Here is a 21,781-nt window from a genome sequence, read left to right as displayed (position 1 = left end):
CACACTCTCCCACACACCCCCTCCCACCTGCACACTCTCCCACACACCCCCCTCCCACCTGCACACTCTCCCACACCCCCCCTCCCACCTGCACACTCTCCCACACCCCCCCTCCCACCTGCACACTCTCCCACCCCCCCCCCTACCTGCACACTCTCCCGCACCCCGCCTTTGGCCGCAGCCTTCTCGGGTAAGCCGACCCGGTCTCCAGGCGCTGCGGAACAATCCGCTCACCTCCTCCCTGCGCAGCGTCAGCCAGCACGACTGGCTGACGACTTTAAATAGCAGGTGTGAACGGCGACGGCGTGAACTGGGCCTGAGAATAGCAGGGGTGCCGGAGAATGCCATTTTGGCATTACAAAACTGGCGACGAGGGTTAAAGTGAATAGCTGTCTACACTGCTGAAGCCACCTCCCTGGGTTTTTGTTGGATACAGGTTGGAAGCTGTTTTCTATTATACCATGCCTCTGTACGGACGTTTGGATGTTTTTGATGCTGCGCTGGAAAGCTGGAACAAGTACGCACAACGGATGCGTTACTATTTCCGGGCAAACAATATCACCGAAAACGAGCGCCAGGAGGTCGTATTGTTCACTGCCTGCGGCCCGCATACGTTAGGGGTGATTAGGAGACTTACGTACCCAGCTGCGCCGGACACCAAAACGTTTGATGAACTTGTGAATATAGTGGGGCAACATTTTAACCCAACCCCGTCCACGATAGTCCAGCGTTACCGGTTTAATACCGCTGAGAGGACCCCTGGAGAATCCCTTGCCGATTTTCTATCCGGGCTACGCAGGATTGCGGAGTACTGTGACTATGGTGAGACCTTGTCAGAAATGTTACGCGACCGTTTGGTTTGCGGTATTAACAACGCGGCCACCCAGAGAAAGTTGTTAGCTGAGCCAACATTGACTTTTCAACAGGCCATTCAAATAGTATTGTCCCGAGAGAGCGCAGAACGAGGAGTGCAGGAGCTACAGGGAATGGAAGTGCATGCCTTGGGGCGCAAACCCTTCCGTCCGAAAACGTCCCCCTGCACTCCAAGGTACCCTTGGGCGAGGCGACGTCCGGACCGACGCCAGAGGCCGTCGGACATTCCTCCCCGAGAGGAGCCTTCTCCAGAACCAATGGATGAGGAGCCATGTCCCCGTCGCGGACGCCGGTCCTGGGGGCGCCAGAGGCGCCATCATTCCGACCGAAACTGGGACCAGCCCAGGGGTCGTACCTTCCATGTGGATGAACCTGCGGCGACTACTCCTGAGGACGTGGAGACGGAGGACGACTGCCTGCAGCTGCATTGTGTGGCAGTTCCCTGTGTGGCCCCCATTAAGGTGACAGTACGGGTCAATGGTCACCCGCTTGAGATGGAATTGGACACCGGCGCAGCGGTCTCCGTGATCGCCCAGAGGACATTCGACCGCATCAAGCAGGGTATACAGACCCTTACATTAACCGACTCATAGGCCAGGTTGGCCACCTACACGGGGGAACCACTGGACATTGCAGGAACTACAATGACCCCTGTTGTTTATGGACGCCAGGAGGGGCGTTTCCCACTTATCGTAGTGCGTGGCCATGGGCCCAGCCTGTTGGGTCGGGACTGGTTGCGCCATTTGTGGTTGCAATGGCAGCACATCCTCCAAACAGTTTCTGGAGGGTTGACTGAGGTGCTAGGATGATACCCAGATATATTCCAGCCAGGTTTGGGGAAAATAAAAGGCCGTAGCCCGTATCCAAGTCGAACCAGGAGCCATGCCGCGCTATTTCCGGGCGCGCCCGGTGCCTTACACCTTGCTCGAGAAGGTAGAAGGGGAGCTCACTCGTTTGGAGAGTTTGGGTATTATCAGGCCCGTCCGTTTTGCTGACTGGGCAGCACCAATTGTACCTGTAATGAAGCCAGATGCCACAGTTCGCTTGTGTGGCGACTATAAACTTGCACTGAATACGGCTTCCCGACTCGACCGATATCCAATGCCTCGCATAGAGGATCTCTACGCGAAGCTTGCAGGTGGACTGTCATTCACAAAATTAGGTACGAGTCACGCCTACCTGCAGTTGGAGCTGGACCCTGCATCCCGACCATATGTAACGATTAATACACACCGGGGCCTGTATGAATATACACGGTTGCACTTTGCCAGCGCAATTTTTCAACGTGTTATGGCGGGCATTTTGAGAGGTTTACCACGTGTCGCTGTCTACTTAGATGACGTTTTGATTACAGGGACGTTGGAGCAGGAACATTTGTAAAATCTGGAGGCTGTCCTTAGACGCCTTTCGGAGGCTGGAGTCCGTTTACGTCGCACAAAGTGCGTATTTCAGGCTAAGGAAGTAGTCTACCTAGGTTATCGGGTGGACCGCGAAGGTTTGCACCCCGTCGCAGAGAAGGTGCGTGCGATTCAACAGGCCCCCACCCTGACTGACACTTCGCATCTTCGTTCTTTTCTCGGTCTCGTAAACTATTATGGGAAGTTCCTCCCCAATCTGGCAACTACGCTGGCCCCTTTGCACCTACTGCTAAAGAAAAATCACACCTGGGTTTGGGGTCAGCCGCAAGAAACCGCTTTCCGGCGGGTAAAGCAACAACTGTCGTCGTCTGGGTTACTAACCCACTATGATCCTGAAAGCCTTTGCTCGTCACATGTGATGCATCCCCGTATGGTATTGGGGCCGTCCTGTCCCACAAGATGGAGAATGGGGCCAAGCGGCCGATAGCTTTCGCCTCCCGCACATTGACTGCAGCGGAGAAAAAGTACGCACAGATCGAGAAGGAGGGCCTGGCAGTGGTTTTTGTGGTGAAACGCTTCCACCAGTATGTGTACGGCCGCCATTTCACTATCGTGACTGATCATAAGCCTCTGCTGGGAATTTTCAGAGAGGATAAGCCAATACCGCCCATTGCTTCCGCACGGATCCAGCGCTGGGCTTTGTTGCTTGCTGCATACGAATATTCTCTGGAGCACAAACCAGGAACGCAGATAGCAAATGCCGACGCACTGAGCCGATTGCCTTTATCGACGGCCCCATGTCGACTCCCACGACCGGTGAGGTGGTTGCAACCCTATATTTTATGGACACCTTGCCTGTCACGGCATCACAGATCCGTGAGTGGACCCAGACGGAGCCAGTCCTGTCAAAGGTTCGGCACATAGTCCTGTATGGTGGACAGCATAGACAGCTCCCAGGTGAGTTGCGGGCATTTTCCTCCAAGCTGTCGGAATTCAGCGTTGAAGACGGCATCCTCTTGTGGGGGACGCGTGTGATTGTGCCGGAAAAAGGCCAGGAGCTGATACTAAGAGACTTGCAGAATGGGCATCCAGGTGTGACCAAAATGAAAATGTTGGCCCGGAGTTATGTCTGGTGGCCAGGCCTCGACACCGACATTGAGAAGGTGGCCCAAAACTGACCATTTGCCAGGAGCATCAGAAGCTTCCGCCGGCCGCGCCCCTACATCACTGGGAATGGCCAGGGCGGCCTTGGGCACGCTTGCATGCAGATTTTGCAGGCCCTTTTCAAGGATCCATGTTCCTTCTATTAATTGACGCCCAGTCTAAATGGCTAGAGGTGCATAAGATGCCGGGGACAACGTCCTGCGCAACAATTGAAAAGATGCGTTTGTCCTTTAGTACGCCTGGCCTCCCCGAGGTGCTGGTCACAGATAACGGCACTCCATTCACGAGTGAGGAGTTTGCGAGGTTCATGAAGATGAACGGCATACGCCATATCCGCACTGCCCCTTACCACCCGGCTTCAAATGGGTTAGCAGAGTGCAGACATTCAAAAGAGGCAGTCTTCCGGATCAATGGACACGAGACTGGCTCGCTTTTTGTTTACGTATAGGATCACCCCCCCATGCGGTGACTGGGGTAGCTCCCGCAGAACTCCTAATGGGCCGGAGACTTCGCACCCGCCTTAGTATGGTTTTCCCGGACATTGCCGCAAAAGTACGCCGCACACAAGAACGGCAGGGACAGGGATTTTCTCGGCATCGGCCGATTCGGCAGTTTGCGCCCGGTGACCCAGTGTTCGTTCGGAATTTTGCTGGTGGTGCCCAGTGGGTTCCTGGCGTAATCTTTCACCAAACGGGCCCTATATCTTACCAAGTGCAAGCCCAGGGTCGTCTCCAGCGCAAACATGTAGACCACGTTCGGTCCAGAAGACTATCCCCTCAAAAGATTCACCGCCCCCGGAGCTCATTTCTACAGCCACAGAGACCAGAGACAAGGGAAGGTAGTCCTCACAATCTTCCACTGGTGCCTCACTCGAAGCCTGCGCAGGTCGTTACAGAACCGAATGGAGATAGAGACGCTGACATGACGGAGGCAGCAGACTCTGACTCCGAGATGGAGACACAGGACGCATCAGAGGGGGAATCCTCGGGCCCACGGGCAGTGGATGTACAACCGTTGCGCCGTTCATCACGGAAGCGCCGGTCTCCGCCTCGTTACACGCCGCCTGATCCAGCGCCGCGTGCAAATGGCGTCCGGCCTGCGGCCAAACAAGTTCGACGCCCTCCTTCGCCAGGGTCTTCGGTGGATTCCTTGGACTTTGGGGGGGGAGGGATGTTATAACCTGCCTGCTTACCATTGGCTGGGGACTAATGACAATCCCACAATCCTGTGGGTGTATGTGCTTCCCCAATGAGGGGGGCGGAGAAACCATTAGTAAACTCCATGTATAAATAAAGCTGGCCAGTTTGGAAGCAAGAGGAAGGAGTGTGCAGCAAGGGAAGTTGCTGCTGCTGTTATATATATATGTTATTGTAAATAAATGTTATTACTTTGTATCCTTAAAACTCATGCTGGATTCTTCGTGGCCCTTACAAAACTTCCCTTTGAGGTCAGCAATGAATGCCACTGGATGGCTGACTGCAGAATCCAGCCCAATTAGGTTTCTTTTCAACGCCATACTTTCTTCTATGCTTTGTAATAAATGCTATCTTAATTTTGGTAGCACCACTGAACTTCCCAGGGGGTTGAATGTAATTTGCACTACATGCTGCTGCATTGCCACAATGCTGTAGCGCAGCAGCCCAGCCCTTTGGTTCCTGTTAATGACATTCTTCCCTTGAACCACAGAGTCTAACTATACAATCCTACTAGCTCCCCATGCTCATAGATACTTCTTTCCTCGAGCAACTATCTGCTTCCCTTTTTAAATGTCTCTTAACTGGGCGGCACAATGGTGCAGTGGTTAGCACTGCTGCCTGATAGCACCAGGGACCCGAGTTCAATTACTGCATTGGGTGACTGTGTAGAGTTTGCACTTTCTCCCCGTGCCTGTATGGGTTTCCTCTGGGTGCTCCGGTTTCCTCCCATAGTCCAAAGTTGTGCAGGTTAGGTGGATTGGCCATGCTAAATTGCCCCTTCGTGTTCAAAAAGGCTAGGAGCGGTTATTGGGTTGTGGGGATAGAGTGGGGGAGTGATCATGGGTAGGGTGCTCTTTCAGAAGGTCGGTGCAGACTTGATGGGCTGAATGGCCTCCTTCTGCACTGTTGGGATTCTGTGATTTTCTGGAACTCTGCTTCATTGAGTGATGTGATGTGCACAGTTTTGATTGCCACATTGTAGGGTGTATTTAAGAAATGGAAGACGCTGCAGTTAGATTCACTGGGATGTCAACAAGATTTCATAGAATTTACAGTGCAGAAGGAGGCCATTCGGCCCATCGAGTCTGTACCAGCCCTTGGAAAGTGCACCCTACCCAAGCCCACACACCCACCCTCCTCGTAACCCCACCCAACCTTTTTTAACACTAAGGGCAATTTAGCATGGCCAATCCACCTAACCTGCACATCTTTGGACTGTCGGAGGAAATCGGAGCACCCGGAGGAAACCCATGCAGACACGGAGAGAACGTGCAGATTCTGCACAGACAGTGACCCAAGCCGGGAATCGAACCTGGGACCCTGGAGCGGTGAAGGAATTGTGCTAACCACTATGCTACCGTGCTGCCCGATTGAGGGTCAACATTATGATAAGAGGCTTGGCAAGTTCAAGATCTTTTCAATAGAACTGAGAGGGTTTTTCAAACTTACAAATATCTATGATAAACTGGATAGTAACAGAATATTTCCACTGGCCAGTGAGGTGCATTAAAAGGATAGATGGTTAAGATCATCACAAAAAGAATGAAAAGGAAGGTTAGAAATTTTGGGGGATGTATTTGGTATGGAAATCTTTGACTTACTGCTAATCTCTGCTGTGCTCTGAAATGCCTTCTGAACTGCACTTAAGTTACATTAAAGCATTGCAAGCAGAGCATCCAGCAATGGATGAGAAATGCCAACCTTGTTGCCCATCTTGATTGATGTTACCCTTTTCCGGGTCAAATGATTTGCGCAAGTGTGAAAACCCCAGGACAATTCCTCAACAAGACGGTCTAGATGGAAAGCCCTGTTTGAACCTGTATTTGTAATAATATTCCATACTGCCATCACAAAAAATGCATTAATGATGAAAATAATTCAAAATAAAGAAAAGCGAAGAGTAGGAACGAAAATGAGATTGCTGTTTGCTGACACGTGTGTCTTTCTTTCAGGTTATTCGAGCCTTAGTTGCTCATGATTGTGACATTAATGTTATTAATATGGATGGAAACACAGCGTTGCATCAGGCAGCACTGGGAGGCTTTGTTGATGCTGCCAAGTTTTTGGCACAAAGAGGTATGGTTAGAAAGTTCTTTTTTTTTAACATAGAATTTACAGTGCAGAAGGAGGCCATTCGGCCCATCGAGACTGCACCGGCTCTTGGAAAGAGCACCCTACTCAAGGTCAACACCTCCACCCGATCCCCAGTAACCCCACCCAACACTAAGGGCAATTTATCATGGCCAATCCACCTAACCTGCACATCTTTGGACTGTGGGAGGAAACCGGAGCACCCGGAGGAAACCCACGCACACACGGGGAGGATGTGCAAACTCCGCACAGACAGTGACCCAAGCCGGAATCGAACCTGGGACCCTGGAGCTGAGAAGCAATTGTGCCATCCACAATGCTACCGTGTTGCCCTAGGCAAGGCAGTGCCTTCAGCCAAGGCAGTGCTTCACGCGGAATCTTCTGCTCTCATGAGGGGTGGTTTTAACTTTTTGATGCACTGGGAGTGGGCCCAATGGCTCGCAGAAGACCCATAAGTCTGCACCCCACCCCCCCGCCCGTGCTGTGGCATTGTAACTGATGAATGGAGCCTGGCTCCTCGTCAATCACCTGTCTGCTTCAGGCAAAAGGCCCTTATAATATGGAAGGAAAGTGCAGCAAACATGGAAGCCTGCAAGATCACGAAGCCTGTCCAACCTCATTTTAATATCAGAAATCTCCCCAAAGAAATGGTGGAATGAGTCATCGTAGAAATGATACAGAAGGAGACCATTCGGCCTATTGTACCTGCTTTGAATGAGCTATCTAATTAACCACACATTTCCCCGCTCTTTCCCTCTTTCCAGTATTTATCAAGTTTCCCTTTTGGAAATTACTATTCCACTTCCCTTTCTGGCCGAGCCTTCCAGATCCTGACAATTTCAAGACAGCCAGTTGCAGGAACCGGAATTGGGATGCAGCTACCACTCGAGACCCAAGGAAAGACGTGCGGGTTAGGTGGATTGGCCATGCTAAATTGCCCTTAGTGTCGAAAAAGATTAGGGGGATAGGGTGGAAGTGAGGGCTTAAGTGGGTCGCTGCAGACTCGATGGGCTGAATGGCCTCCTTCTGCACTGTATGTTCTATGTCTATGTTTATGAAATAGCCCCTGGCACACAGTAAATTGACAGAGGGCTGGCTCAGAGGGATCCCAGTGTAGTGAGAGCTGGGAAGCTCAGGAAAATTTCTGGCATGCAGAGGAGCTCTCTTGCTCTTCCCAGATCCCAAGCCATCCTCCTAAGCCCTAAAACATATTACTTAGTTTGGCCTCTTCTGGCTGCTCTCCGCATGTCCCTGTGACAACATGGATACCAGGCTCTTAAATGTTAATTATACAACTTCAAAGTTGCTGTCAGGTAAGAATGTAGCTTCAGAAAAAGAGGCGAAGGGAGGTGCTGGCGTAGTGGTATTATCACTGGATTAGTAATCCAGAGACCTAGTGTAATGCTCTGGGAAACTGGGTTCAAATCACAGCAGGCCAGATGGTGAAATTTGATTTCAATAAAAATCTGGAATTAAAAGTCTAATGGTGACCATGAACATAAGAGCTAGGAGCAGGAGTAGGCCATCTGGCCCCTTGAGCCTGCTCCACCATTCAATGAGATCATGGCTGATCTTTTGTGGACTCAGCTCCACTTTCCGGCCCGAACACTATAACCCTTAATCCCTTTATTCTTCAAAAAACTATCTTTATCTTAAAAACATTTAATGAAGGAGCCTCAACTGCTTCACTGGGCAAGGAATTCCATAGATTCACAACCTTTTGGGTGAAGAAGTTCCTCCCAAACTCAGCCCTAATTCTACTTCCCCCTATTTTGAGGCTATGCCCCCTAGTTCTGCTTTCACCCGCCAGTGGAAACAACCTGCCCGCATCTATCCTATCAATTCCCTTCATAATCTTATATGTTTCTATAAGATCCCCCCTCATCCTTCTAAATTTCAACGAGTACAGTCCGAGTCTACTCAACCTCTCCTCGTAATCCAACCCCTTCAGCTCTGGGATTAACCTAGTGAATCTCCTCTGCACACCCTCCAGCGCCAGTACGTCCTTTCTCAGGTAAGGAGACCAAAACTGAACACAATACTCCAGGTGTGGCCTCACTTTAACACCTTCTACAATTGCAGCATAACCTCCCTAATCTTAAACTCCATCCCTCTAGCAATGAAGGACAAAATTCCATTTGCCTTCTTAATCACCTGCTGCACCTGTAAACCAACTTTTTGTGACACATAACCATTGTTGATTGTGTAAAATTCCATCTGGTTCACTAATGTCCTTTAGGGAAGGAAATCTACCATCCTTACCTGACCTGGTCTGTCCTCCATATGACTCCAGACTCACAGCAATGTGGTTGACTCTTAAACTCTGAAATGGCCAAGCAAACCACTCAGTTCAAGGGAAATTAGCGATAGGCAATAAATGCTGGCCCAGCCGGCAATGCCTACATCCCCTGAACTAATTTTTTTTTATTTTGACGCATCAGGCCTGTGCCGGCTCTTTCCTCATAATTCTGCAAACGTTTCCTTCAGAAGTAGATATTCAGTGCAATCTCAGACCAGCAAGTGACCCATTTTAACCTTTACCGTGTCAGGCAAGGTGAATGTTGACTCATGGAGCTCATTAACAGGACTATTTTAGGCCAATCTGAAAGGCCTGTGAACCATAAAGCAGCTTAGATAGCAATATAGATAGTTATGGTTAGAAAACCCTGTGGTGCCCACGAGTTTTCAATATGTGCCATCTTGAGCAATTTTCTAAAATACTTCTGATTGAATCAGCTAATAGATTGTCAAGAACTATGTCCCCTACTGATATTCAGTATGAAGGTAGACCCAAAAGGTGAGGAATAATGACACAAAAAAAAGAGGTGTGAAGATTCCTGCCATGCATGGCTTGCAATTCCTTTCTCATTTGACTCCTTGGATTTTTTCTTAGGGAGCAACCCCAAGCTGAAGAATCTGCAGCAAAAAACTCCGGCAGCCGCAGCCAAAGCCAATGGTCACAAAGCTGTGTCGAAGGAACTCCGCAAAGCCGAGCGTCTCTTCGCCAAATATAACAAACCCAATGTGAAAAATCCCAACGCACCCTGGGCTATCCGGCTGTATGACTGGGCCCTATATCATGAGCTTGCACTTCGGAATATATTCGCCACAATGGACAGGGGTGATGGGACAGTGACAAAGGAGGACTTTGCCGCAATTCTTATGGAAAAAAACGTGCCGATGCAGGAAGAAGAAATGCCTGCACTGATGACTGCCCATGATAAGGCTCGTACAGGAGTTATTGACATCAATGAGTTCTTTAAAGGTACCAAATACCTTGAGAAGGTTTATCTTATGTCCTCATACCTGCCAAAGAAGAAAAAGGGGAAGAAGGCCAAACGTGGCAAGAAAGGTAAATTAGATATACCAATACCAATCTGCACTCTTCCGGAACAATATATAATTCGACGTGAAGATGGAGGCCCACCAGAGTTTATGATTGAAAGCTTCAAGACGTTTACAGATAGAAATAGATTTAGCCGGGACAACCCACCAGAGCATCCCCTGCAGGATGACTCTGCATGGTACTTGGAAAAACCGGAAAAAGTGTATACAAACATCAACTACGCAGCAAAAGCAGAAGATATGCAATCTTTAAAGAAAGCGTTTTTTCAGGGGGTACCGGTCAACATACATGACAAATTCTTCACAACGCCGCTCATGGCAGCCTGCGCAGATGGAAATTTTACACTTGCCAAATACCTCGTGGAAACAAAGTATGTCTGACTCTTTCCTGGCTGATTGTTACGTTCATCTGGAATTTATTTTCATAGATGCTGCATTTTGTTTTCAGAGATGCTGTATTGATTTTTCTGCAAAATTGCAAATTTGGGTGATTTGCCAACTTGGGCGATTTGAAAGTCATGTTTCAAGGAAAACAGAAGGGCAAATTTGGGGAAAGTATTTTGACTGGTCGAGGAGTCTAGGTGGTGGGGGGGGGAGAAGTCAAAATATTGCCACCAGAGTGAATTTAGGAAGCAGTTCCTCCCACAGGGGACATTGTAATTTGGAACTCTCTGCCACAATTGACAACTAATGCCAGATCAATTGTTAATTTTTAATCTGAGATCAATAGATTTTTGTTAGTCAAAGTTCTGAAAGGGTATGGGGCAAAATGCGTTATGTGTAGCTAGGCCAGCTATGAACTGATTGGTCGGAATTCTCCGGCTATTGGGATTCTCTGTTCCTGCCGGCAGCAGCCCCCACCCCCGCTCACGGGTTTCCTGACAGCGTGGGGTGGCTTCAATGGAAAATCCCATTGATAAGCGGTGGGAAGAGAGAATCCCTGCCAATGAAAGGTGCATTTCCGAGAAGTATGTGACTGGGGTACCAGCAAATCCAGCCCCTTGAGTGGCTGAACAGACTTAAGGGGCTAAATGGCCTACATCTGTTCCAGTAATCCTATGAATACACTTTAGGCTGGTATGCTGGGGGTTCAAGTGAATAAAATTGGCTGCACAACATTTCATCGACTGTTATCTGATGCTGCATTTGCGGTCTGCAACTTGTTTATAACATTATACAACATATCTATATAGGCAGGCCTATAGCCTATATAAATTTATATAAGATATAAATAATGGGAAAATACACTATCCTGTATTTCTTACCACCTGAATCATAGTAATCAGATGCCTGGCATTCATGGGCAACATGTGAAGTCAAAGCAGCTGTATTTGCCCAGTTCCAAAACAATTAATTGAGCGAATTAGGTCAAATAGAAGATATAGGGGGAAATTTATTTCTCAATTTTCTTTTGCTGGGATCACCAACCAGGTTACGCTGGGCAAAGGGCATGAGTAACTTTGCTTCCCCCAGATGGGCAATCCACCAGTAGTGGAAAGTATACAGGGACCCCACCAAGACCTTCGGCGGGATTATCCGACCCCCCGCCGTTTCGGAGAATCCCCGGGGGGCAGCGCGAATCCCACCCCGCTGCCCCGACGCCCTGCTGTATTCCCCAGCACCGTTTTTCGGGCAGGGGCAGGATTCCCGCCATGCTGCTCGGGGGCCATTGGCAGCGGCCCCCCCGGCAAATCTCCGGGACCCGATGGGCCGAGCGGCCGTCCATTTTTGGCCAGTCCCGCCGGAGTGGGTTACGTATGGCCCCACACGGCGGGACCTGGCAGGTAAGTCGGCGGAGGCAACAGCTGGACCGGCACCAACCCCTCTGCCGTCCACCTAGCCCCCGAGACAGGTGAGAATTCTTCACCTTGGGGGCCCGTTGACGGTGGAGTCGTTGGCGCCGGTTTTCCCGCCGGCATGAGGACTTAGTCCCTGGAAAGGAGAATCCCGGCCCTTGTTTTTTTTAAAAATATATTTTATTCAAATTTTTTCAGCCGAACAAAACAGTACAAAAATTTTTCCCTTTTACAACAATAAAACAATATAAATAATAGTGACCGTTTTTAACAAATAAAAAAATAATATATAAACTAAATGGCAACTGCCATAACAAAATATTAACTCTCACAAATAATAAAGTCAAACAAGCCAATATACATGTCCAAGTAAAAATATCCATACAAAAACTCCCCTGAGGACCCACCCGAACCCCCCCCTCCCCCCCTGGGTTGCTGCTGCTACTTTCCCAGTTCCTTTATCGTTCTGCGAGGTAGTCAATGAACGGTTGCCACCGCCTGGTGAACCCTTGAGCCGAACCTCTTAGTGCGAACTTTATCCGTTCCAGTTTTATAAACCCTACCATGTCGTTTATCCAGGCCTCCACGCCCGGGGGTTTAGCTTCCTTCCACATAAGCAATATCCTTCGCCGGGCTACTAGGGACGCAAAGGCCAAAACATCAGCCGCTCTCGCCTCCTGCATTCCCGGCTCTTCTGCAACCCCGAATATAGCCAACCCCCAGCTTGGCTCGACCCGGACCCCCACCACCTTCGAAAGCACATTTGCCACCCCCACCCAGAACCCATGCAGTGCCGAGCATGACCAAAACATGTGGGTGTGGTTCGCTGGGCTTCTCGCGCATCTCCCGCACCTATCCTCTACCCCGAAAAATTTACTGAGCCTTGCTACGGTCATGTGCGCCCTGTGCAAGACCTTGAATTGTATCAGGCTAAGCCTGGCACACGAGGACGACGAGTTTACCCTGCGTAGGGCATCTGCCCACAGCCCCTCTTCGATCTCTTTCCCCAGCTCTTCTTCCCATTTTCCCTTCAGCTCATCCACCATGATCTCCCCCTCGTCTCTCATTTCCCTGTATATATCTGACACCCTACCTTCCCCCACCCATGTCCCCGAAATCACTCTATCCTGAATCTCCTGCGTCGGGAGCTGCGGAAATTCCCTCATCTGTTGCCTCACAAAAGCTCTCAATTGCATATACCGAAATGCATTCCCCTGGGGCAACCCATATTTTTCCATCAGCGCTCCCAGACTCGCAGACGTCCCGTCTAGGAACAGATCCCTCAGTTGCACAATCCCTGCTCTCTGCCATGTTCTAAATCCCCCATCTATTCTCCCCGGGACAAACCTATGATTATTCCTTATCGGGGACCGCACCGAGGCTCCCGTCATTCCCTTATGCCGTCTCCACTGCCCCCAAATTTTCAGCGTTGCCACCACCACTGGACTTGTGGTGTATTTCTTCGGGGAGAACGGCAACGGCGCCGTCGCCAACGCTTGTAGGCTGGTTCCTTTACAGGACGCCATTTCCAGTCTCTTCCACGCCGCTCCCTCCCCTTCTCTCATCCACTTACACACCATTGAGATATTGGCGGGCCAATAATAATCACTTAAGCTCAGCAGTGCCAGTCCCCCCCTATCCCTGCTACGCTGCAAAAACCCCCTCCTCACTCTCAGGGTCTTCCAAGCCCACACAAAGCTCATAACACTCTTCTCAATTTTTTTGAAAAAAGCTCTCGTAACCATCACCGGGAGGCACTGGAACACAAAAAGAAATCTCGGGAGGACTACCATTTTGACCGCCTGCACCCTGCCCACCAGTGACAGGGACACCATGTCCCATCTCTTAAAATCCTTCTCCATCTGTTCCACCAATCGTGTTAAATTAAGCCTATGTAGGGTTCCCCAGTTCCTGGCTATCTGGATCCCTAAGTACCGGAAATCTCTTGTTACCCTCCTCAGCGGTAAATCATCTATTCCCCTGCTCTGCTCCCCCGGATGCACCACAAACAACTCACTCTTCCCCATATTCAATTTGTACCCCGAAAATTCCCCAAACCCCCTGAGTGTCCACATTATCTCAGGCATCCCCTCCACTAGGTCCGCAACATACAGCAATAGATCATCTGCATACAATGATACCCAGTGTTCTTCTCCTCCCCTGAGTACTCCCCTCCACTTCCTGGAGCCCCTCAGTGCTATGGCCAGCGGCTCAATTGCCAATGCAAACAGTAACGGAGAGAGGGGGCATCCCTGCCTCGTCCCTCTATAAAGACGGAAGTAGTCAGACCTCTGCCTGTTCGTGATCACACTTGCCACCGGGACGCTATATAGCAGCTGTACCCATCCAATAAACCCTTCCCCAAAACCAAATCTCCTCAACACTTCCCACAGGTAGTCCCACTCCACCCTGTCAAATGCTTTCTCGGCATCCATCGCCACCACTATCTCCGCCTCCCCCTCTGGTGGGGGCATCATCATCACCCCTAGCAGCCTCCGTATGTTCGTGTTCAGCTGTCTCCCCTTAACGAACCCAGTTTGATCCTCGTGGACCACCCGCCCTCTCCTGCTCCTCCACCTTTGGGAATTCCAGCTGATCCAGGAAACACATCATTCCCTCCTTCCCTTCCGGGGGCTGAGCCTTATATAACCTCTCATAGAATGCCTTGAACACCCCGTTCACTCTCTCCGCTCCCCGTTCCATCTCTCCCTCCTCATCTCTCACCCCACCTATCTCCCTCGCCGCTCCCCTCTTCCTCAATTGGTGGGCCAGTAGCCGACCCGCCTTCTCTCCATACTCATACTGTACACCCTGTGCCCTCCTCCACTGTGCCTCTGCCTTACCCGTGGTCAGCAGGTCAAATTCCACATGTAACCTTTGTCTTTCCCTGTACAGTCCCTACTCCGGAGCCTCTGCATATTGCTTGTCCACCCTCAGAAGTTCTCTCAACAATCGCTCCCTTTCTTTACCCTCTTGCTTCCCTTTATGTGCCCTTATGGATATCAGTTCCCTTCTGACCACCGCCTTCAGCGCCTCCCAGACCACTCCCACCTGAACCTCTCCATTGTCATTAAGCTCCAAGTACCTTTCGATACACCCCCTCACCCTTAGACATACCCCCTCATCCGCCAATAAGCCCATATCCATTCTCCAGAGTGGGTGCTGTTCTTTTTCCTCTCCTCCCTCCAGGTCTACCCAATGTGGAGCGTGGTCCAAAATGGCTATGGCCGTATACTCCGTCCCTGTCACCTTCGGAATCAGTGCCCTTCCCAAAACAAAAAAGTCTATCCGTGATTATACCTTGTGAACATGGGAGAAAAATGAGAACTCCTTACTCCTAGGCCTAATAAATCTCCAGGGGTCTACTCCTCCCATCTGCTCCATGAAGTCCTTGAGCACCCTGGCCGCTGCCGGCCTCCTCCCGGTCCAGGACCTCGACCGGTCCAGCCCTGGATCAAGCACCGTATTGAAGTCTCCCCCCATTACCAACCTTTCCGCCTCCAGGTCCGGGATACGCCCCAACATACGCCTCATAAAGTTTGCATCATCCCAGTTCGGGGCGTATACGTTCACCAGAACCACCGCCTCCCCTTGCAATCTGCCACTCACCATCACATATCTACCCCCACTATCCGCCACTATGGTCTTTGCCTCAAACAGTACCCGTTTCCCCACTAAGATAGCCACCCCCCTATTCTACGTATCCAAACCCGAATGAAACACCTGCCCCACCCATCCTCTACGTAGTCTGACCTGGTCTATCAGTTTCAGGTGCGTCTCCTGCAACATAACCACATCTGCCTTTAATTTCTTTAGGTGTGCGAGTACCCGTGCCCTTTTAATCGGCCCGTTTAGCTCTCTCACGTTCCACGTGATCAGCCGGGTTGGGGGGCTCTTTACCCCCCCCCCCCCCTTGCCGACTAGCCATCCCCTTTTTTAACCCAGCTCCTCACCCGGTTCCCACGTACCTGTATATCCCACTGACGGTGCCCCCCCCCCGTCTCGACCACCCGTCCCATAACAGCTCCCCCTTCTCCTTAGCAGCAGCAACCCAGTTAACTCCCCCCCCCCCCCGCTAGATCCCCCTCTAGCGTAGTTGAACCCCCCCATGTTGCTCCCAGAAGTCAGCGAACTCTGGCTGACCTCGGCTTCCCCCTTTGCCCTCGGCCCCTCACTGTGCGAGGCCCCCTCCTTCCTGCGTCCCTGTTCCCACCACAATTACCATAGCGCGGGAGCAAAGCCCGCGTTTCCCACTCGGCCCCGCCCCTAATGGCGCATTTCCCTTCTCCTTCCACTTTCCTTCCCACCGGCGCCCACAGTTCCTCATACTCCCCCCCCCCCCCCCCCCCCCAACGAGGTGAAGAGAGAAAAGTTACAGGATTGAAAAATTAACAAGTTGAAAAATCATCCCCCCCCCCTTCCCTTCCCCTTCCTCACCTCACATAATCACCCCACCACTTTATCCCAGAAGCTCTTTCTCTCGCCAGACTATTCCGGCTTCTCGTCCACGATGAATGTCCACGCCTCTTCTGCCGTCTCAAAGTAGTGGTGCTTCCCTTGGTGTGTGACCCACAGTCTCACCGGTTGCAACTTTCCAAATTGAACCTTCTTTTTGTGAAGCACCGCCTTAGCCCGATTGAAACTTGCCCTCCTTCTCGCCACTTCCGCACTCCAATCCTGGTATACGCGGATCACCGCGTTCTCCCACCTACAACTCCGAGTTTTCTTCGCCCATCTGAGGACCATCTCTCTGTCGTTGTAGCGGAGAAACCTCACCACTATAGCTCGAGGTATTTCTCCAGCCTTTGGCCTTCGTGCCAAAACTCGATAGGCTCCCTCCACCTCCAAAGGGCCCGTCGGGGCCTCCGATCCCATTAGCGAGTGAAGCATCGTGCTTACATATGCCCCGACGTCCGCCCCCTCTGTGTCCTCGGGAAGACCCAGGACTCTTAAATTCTTCCTCCTCAAATTATTCTCCAGTGCTTCCAACCTCTCCACACACCTTTTGTGCTGTGCCTCGTGTGGCTCTGTCTTCACCACCAGGCCCTGTATTTCATCTTCGTTTTCAGCAGTCTTTGCCTTCACGACCCGAAGCTCCAGCTCCTGGGTCCTCTGCTCCTCCTTTAGCCCTTCAATCGCCTGTAATATCGGGGCCAACACCTCCTTCTTCAACTCCTTCAGCTCTTCCACACAGCGCCGCAGGAACTCTTGTTGCTCCGGGCCCCATAACAAACAGCTACCTTCCGACGCCATCTTGCTTCAAGCTTCCCTTCCTTGCCGCTGCTCCAGAGGATCTTCTGCAATCCGGCCGCTATCCCCTCCTTTTTCCATGTGTGTCCAGGGGGGATTCCCTTCTAGTTTACCGCACAGTGATTTTGGCCATTTAAATTACTAGGGGGCATAGGTTTAAGGTGAGAGGGGCAAAGTTTAGAGTAGATGTACGAGGCAAGTTTTTTACGCAGAGGGTAGTGGGTGCCTGGAACTCACTACCGGAGGAGGTAGTGGAGGCAGGGACGATAGGGACATTTAAGGGGCATCTTGACAAATATATGAATAGGATGGGAATAGAAGGATACGGACCCAGGAAGTGTAGAAGATTGTAGTTTAGTCGGGCAGTATGGTCGGCACGGGCTTGGAGGGCCGAAGGGCCTGTTCCTGTGCTGTACATTTCTTTGTTCTTTGTTTCTTTGTTTGTTTAAATTGCCGTTGGGGCTCCTATTTAGAGCCCAAAAGTCCGTTTTAACGGGAGGTGCCGAAACGTGCGACTCAGCTGGTCATTGCTGCACCCGGAAGTCATCCCGGCCCTTGTTAATGAATTATTTTGTCTCTGCCCATGATGATTAGACCTTACCATTTTCAATTTTTATTACTTGTACATAATTTGGGACTGATATCAGCTGAAATCAATTTGGAGCAAAAATTGGGTTTTCCGCTATTGGAATTCTCCGTTGTGCCGGCAGTGCACCGACGCCTGGGGATTTCCCAACAGCATGGGGCTGCCCACAATGGGAAACCCCATTGGCCAACTGGCGAGACAGAGAACCCAGCTATTGGCGGGGTGGTGCCGCACCAGAAAACTGGAGCGACGGGACGGAGAATCCTGCCCGTGTTCTTTTTGGGTCAATATTTTTAACTTTAGTCAGCAAAATCTCTTTAAACAGAACAAAAGGGTACTTCACGCAAATGATATGTGCTGACAATTGTTTTCAGAAAGTAAGGTAGTAAAGTGCATTGATGTGCATCATTTCCTGTATCCTTGATTGCCTCTTCTGTATAATCTTCATTCAGCCATCTGGGTGTGATACAGAGGTGCTCTGCATTATAGCTGGTCAATGTGGCAGAAAAAAGCCGATGGGCAAAAGATAGGCTCTGTAGCACGTGTATTCTTTCTGTGCTACAGATGTATAAAATGGCGTCCACTCCTTGCATGCACATTTCTGATACCGACCATGGCAAACGCCATTTTAGCAAGGGCCAAACAAGAAGCATCCTTTACCAACATCAGATGCAGGTCCAAGCCTTAACATTGCTCAAAGAAAAGGAACCTAATAGCTGCTTCAGCTCCTTTGGGCAATTTTAGCTTGCTCCAGCAGCTCCTCAGACCTCTCCATTTGAGGACAGGCTATTTGTGCGCTGCAGGTGAAGCGCCCAAAAGTGGATGTTGCTGGATTTTCCGGCTGAACGGTTCCCATGCCAAACAGGAAGTCTCCCAGTCGAAGACTACTATTCTAATTTAATGTTTTGGCGTTACGCTTAAACTACAATTTGTCAGAAAGTAGCGGGAGGTTCAAACTTGAAGACTTAATGATAGGGACTTGTTTTAGATTGTTATATTTTGGTAGTTTAATGCCAGGTAATTCTGGATTGGCTTTGCATTGTGGTGCTTGAATGGATAGAACATCATTGTATATAAGATTTGCAGGAATACCATGGGCGTGATTCAATCACCGTGTTGCGCCTGGCGAGGAGCCAGGTGCGACGAGTGAATCCTGGGAGAGCTCCTAAACAGGCTTTGCGCCGATCTTGATTCATCCGACTTGCTGCGTCCGGCGCAATCTGGATTATGCCCTCATTGAGCATGATCCAGATAATGATATTTAAATGAGCCATTAGGCTCATATATCCCGATGTCGTATTCACCGGGTGCCCGGAAGTCAACAACCATGCTTGAGGGGCCTCAACCGGGTGCTGAATTGTACTAGTTTCTACAAGCGTGGACCAGCGATGGCACCTCAACGGGTCTCGGAGGCTGGTAGCGATGGCACCTCAGCGGGTGTCGGGGAGAGGGCACTCCCCTGACACGCAGGCACCCTGGCAGTGCCAGGTTGGCACTGCCAGGTTGCCAGGCTGGAAGTGCCAAGGTGCCCGGGTGCTAGGTTGACACTGCCAAGGGTCGGGTCCCGGGCTGCCATGCCTATGAAAGGGAAGGTGAGGGGGGTTTGAGGAGGTCACAGAAAGGTTGGAGAGGTGAAGGGAGGGGGGGGTTCCTGTAGAGAACGGGGCAGCCTTTCCAAATGGTTACGCTGATCTGTGAGGAGCCACACCTGCTGCTGGTTTCAGTGTGGCCTCAACGGGGTGAAACTCCGAGATCAAAAAAAACGACCCACTGTGAAACACCCTGCCAAATGTGCCCGAAACCGGACTTTATTTTTCAAAGAGAGCATATTAGCCTCTCGTTAAGTATTGCACATTCAAATAAAGTGAAAAGTTCCATTAGAAACTAATCTTCTTAATCAATACAGTTATGTTATAATGTTTTATATTCCTAGGGCTAATGTGAATGCATACGATAATTTACTGTGGACACCCCTTCACCATGCTTGTCATTCAGGACAGCAGGACATTGTCAAATTGTTGCTGGATCATGGTGCATTGATTAATGCAACTTCCATAAATGGAGCCACACCGTTAATGAGAGCAATTGAAAGCTGCAGGTTGGACTGTGTAACGTATCTGATTGAACATGGTGCTCGTGTTGACATGGAGAACAATAAAGGTAATGCTAGCACGGGGTGACCTAATCTGCAAATGTTATGAAACAAAAGTGAAAGAGAATATTTACTGCTAAAAGATCTTGGCAGCAGATCTGGACATGGCATGAGAGTTTAAAGTGAGTCAGCAAGCTGCTTTGTGACCCTCTGCACTTTTACCTCCATTGTGTTGAAGACCAGAAAGTGAGGATTTGGCACCCCGATTTAGTGGTTCATACTTTCAGAACGTTAAGAGAATCAAAGAGGGAAATGAATGGAAGAACAAAACATCCTTAACAGTTTACAAAAAAGGCAGAGGCTTTGTTTGCACGGGCCAGCAATGCTGCCTTGTGGCATCTGCTCAGCTACAATGATATGGTTCCCAAGCTCTGTCAGTGCTCTGAGGAAAACGTGCTCATTAAAAAAAAATGGCACACTTGTTAGCACTGCTGCCTCACAGCGCCAGGGACCTGGGTTCAATTCCGGCCGTGGGTGACTGTCTGTGTGGCGTTTGCACTTTCTCCCTGTGTCTGCATGAGTTTCCTCCCATAGTACAAAGATGTGCAGTTAAGAACATTGGCCATGCTAACTTGCCCCTTAGTGTCAAAAGATGTTCAGGTTAGTGGAGGTACAGGGTTAGGGCGGGGGTAGTGGACCTTGGTAGGGTGTGCTCTTTCAGAGTGTTGGTGCAGACTCGATGGGCCTAATGCCCTCCTTCTGCACTCGGGCGGCACAGTGGCACAGTGGTTAGCACTGTTGCCTCAGAGCACAAAGGACCCGGGTTCAAATCCGGCCTTGGGTCACTGTCTGTGTGGAATTTGCACTTTCTCTCTGTGTCTGCGTGGGTTTCCTCCGGGTGCTCTGGTTTCCTCCCACAGTCCAAAGATGTGCAGGTTAGATGCATTGGCCATGCTAAATTGCCCCTTAGCGTCCAAACGATTAGGTGGGTTTGTAGGAATAGTGTGAGGGGGACGTGGACCTAGGTGGGGTGCTCTTTCGGAGGGTCGGTGCAGACTGAATGAGCCGAATGGCCTCCTTCTGCACTTTAGGCATTCTATGATTCTGTGACTTGCATTTATACAGTTTTGTTCACGGCCTTGGGATGCCCCAAACCTCTTTGCAGCCAATGCAGTACTTTTGAAGTGTTGTGCAGTCACTGTTGAACAGGCAGCACGGTAGCACAGTGGTTACCACTGTTGCTTCACAGCGCCAGGGTCCCAGGTTCGATTCTCGGCTTGGGTCACTATCTGTGCGGAGTCTGCACGTTCTCCCTGTGTCTGCGCGGGTTTCCTCCGGGTGCTCCGGTTTCCTCCCACAATTCCTGAAAGACGTGCTGTTAGGTGAATTGGACATTTTGAATTCTCCCTCTATACCCGAACAGGCGCCGGAATGTGGCGACTAGGGGATTTTCACAGTAACTTCACTGCAGTGTTAATGTAAGTCTACTTGTGACAATAAAGATTATTATTATTATTATTATTATTATTAATCACGGTGCTACCGTGCCGCCCAGCTGAAGCGGACATCTAGTCCATGTGACTAATGATAAAATGCTCAAGGCAGTCATGTATTAGCAGCTTTAATTTGGACACCACCGAGATTAAGAGTCCCTGACGGGAAACCTCCAGAAATGTGGCATGTTGAGCATGGACTGGGAGAGAAATGTGTGTGAAAGAACTACATGTGGCGTGCCCTCGAGCTTGGCCATTGCTTCTTTCAAGCAGCAAAGAATACAGCTAGCCAAGGACAAAAGGAAAGCTAGAAAGACTGAGCAATCCCAAAAGTAATCAGACAATTCCGCACTATGGAAAGCAACTCAGGTCTGAAATCTGGCTCCACAGCCATGTTAGAGATTATTGTACGCAGGCAAAAAACAGGCATCTGTAATACTGAAGGGAAACACAATTACACTTCTGAGAGTTAATTTTTATCACTTCTTTAGTGAAGAACATCTGATTAAAATGGAGTGACTCGGACTTCTGGTGGGG

At 50.1% G+C, this 21,781-nt stretch overlaps 1 protein-coding gene across 7 annotated transcripts in view; it reads left to right on the top strand.

Moving 5' to 3' along the window:
• Nucleotides 1–21,781, top strand: part of ankef1a (ankyrin repeat and EF-hand domain containing 1a) — a 90,492-nt gene that overhangs the window by 49,250 nt on the left and 19,461 nt on the right. For all 7 annotated transcript variants that reach the window (XM_072506357.1, XM_072506324.1, XM_072506342.1 and 4 more), the window contains 3 exons: nt 6,544–6,667; nt 9,576–10,398; nt 19,593–19,819. In XM_072506357.1, coding sequence (XP_072362458.1) covers nt 6,544–6,667; nt 9,576–10,398; nt 19,593–19,819 — 1,174 coding nt within the window. The remainder of the gene's footprint in view (nt 1–6,543; nt 6,668–9,575; nt 10,399–19,592; nt 19,820–21,781) is intronic.

This window comes from Scyliorhinus torazame, chromosome 1 (assembly GCF_047496885.1).
Source record: "Scyliorhinus torazame isolate Kashiwa2021f chromosome 1, sScyTor2.1, whole genome shotgun sequence".
In the NCBI taxonomy this organism is placed as follows: domain Eukaryota; kingdom Metazoa; phylum Chordata; class Chondrichthyes; order Carcharhiniformes; family Scyliorhinidae; genus Scyliorhinus; species Scyliorhinus torazame.
The sequence above is the reverse complement of the archived record's forward strand: the minus strand, read 5'-3'. Positions and strand labels throughout refer to the sequence as shown.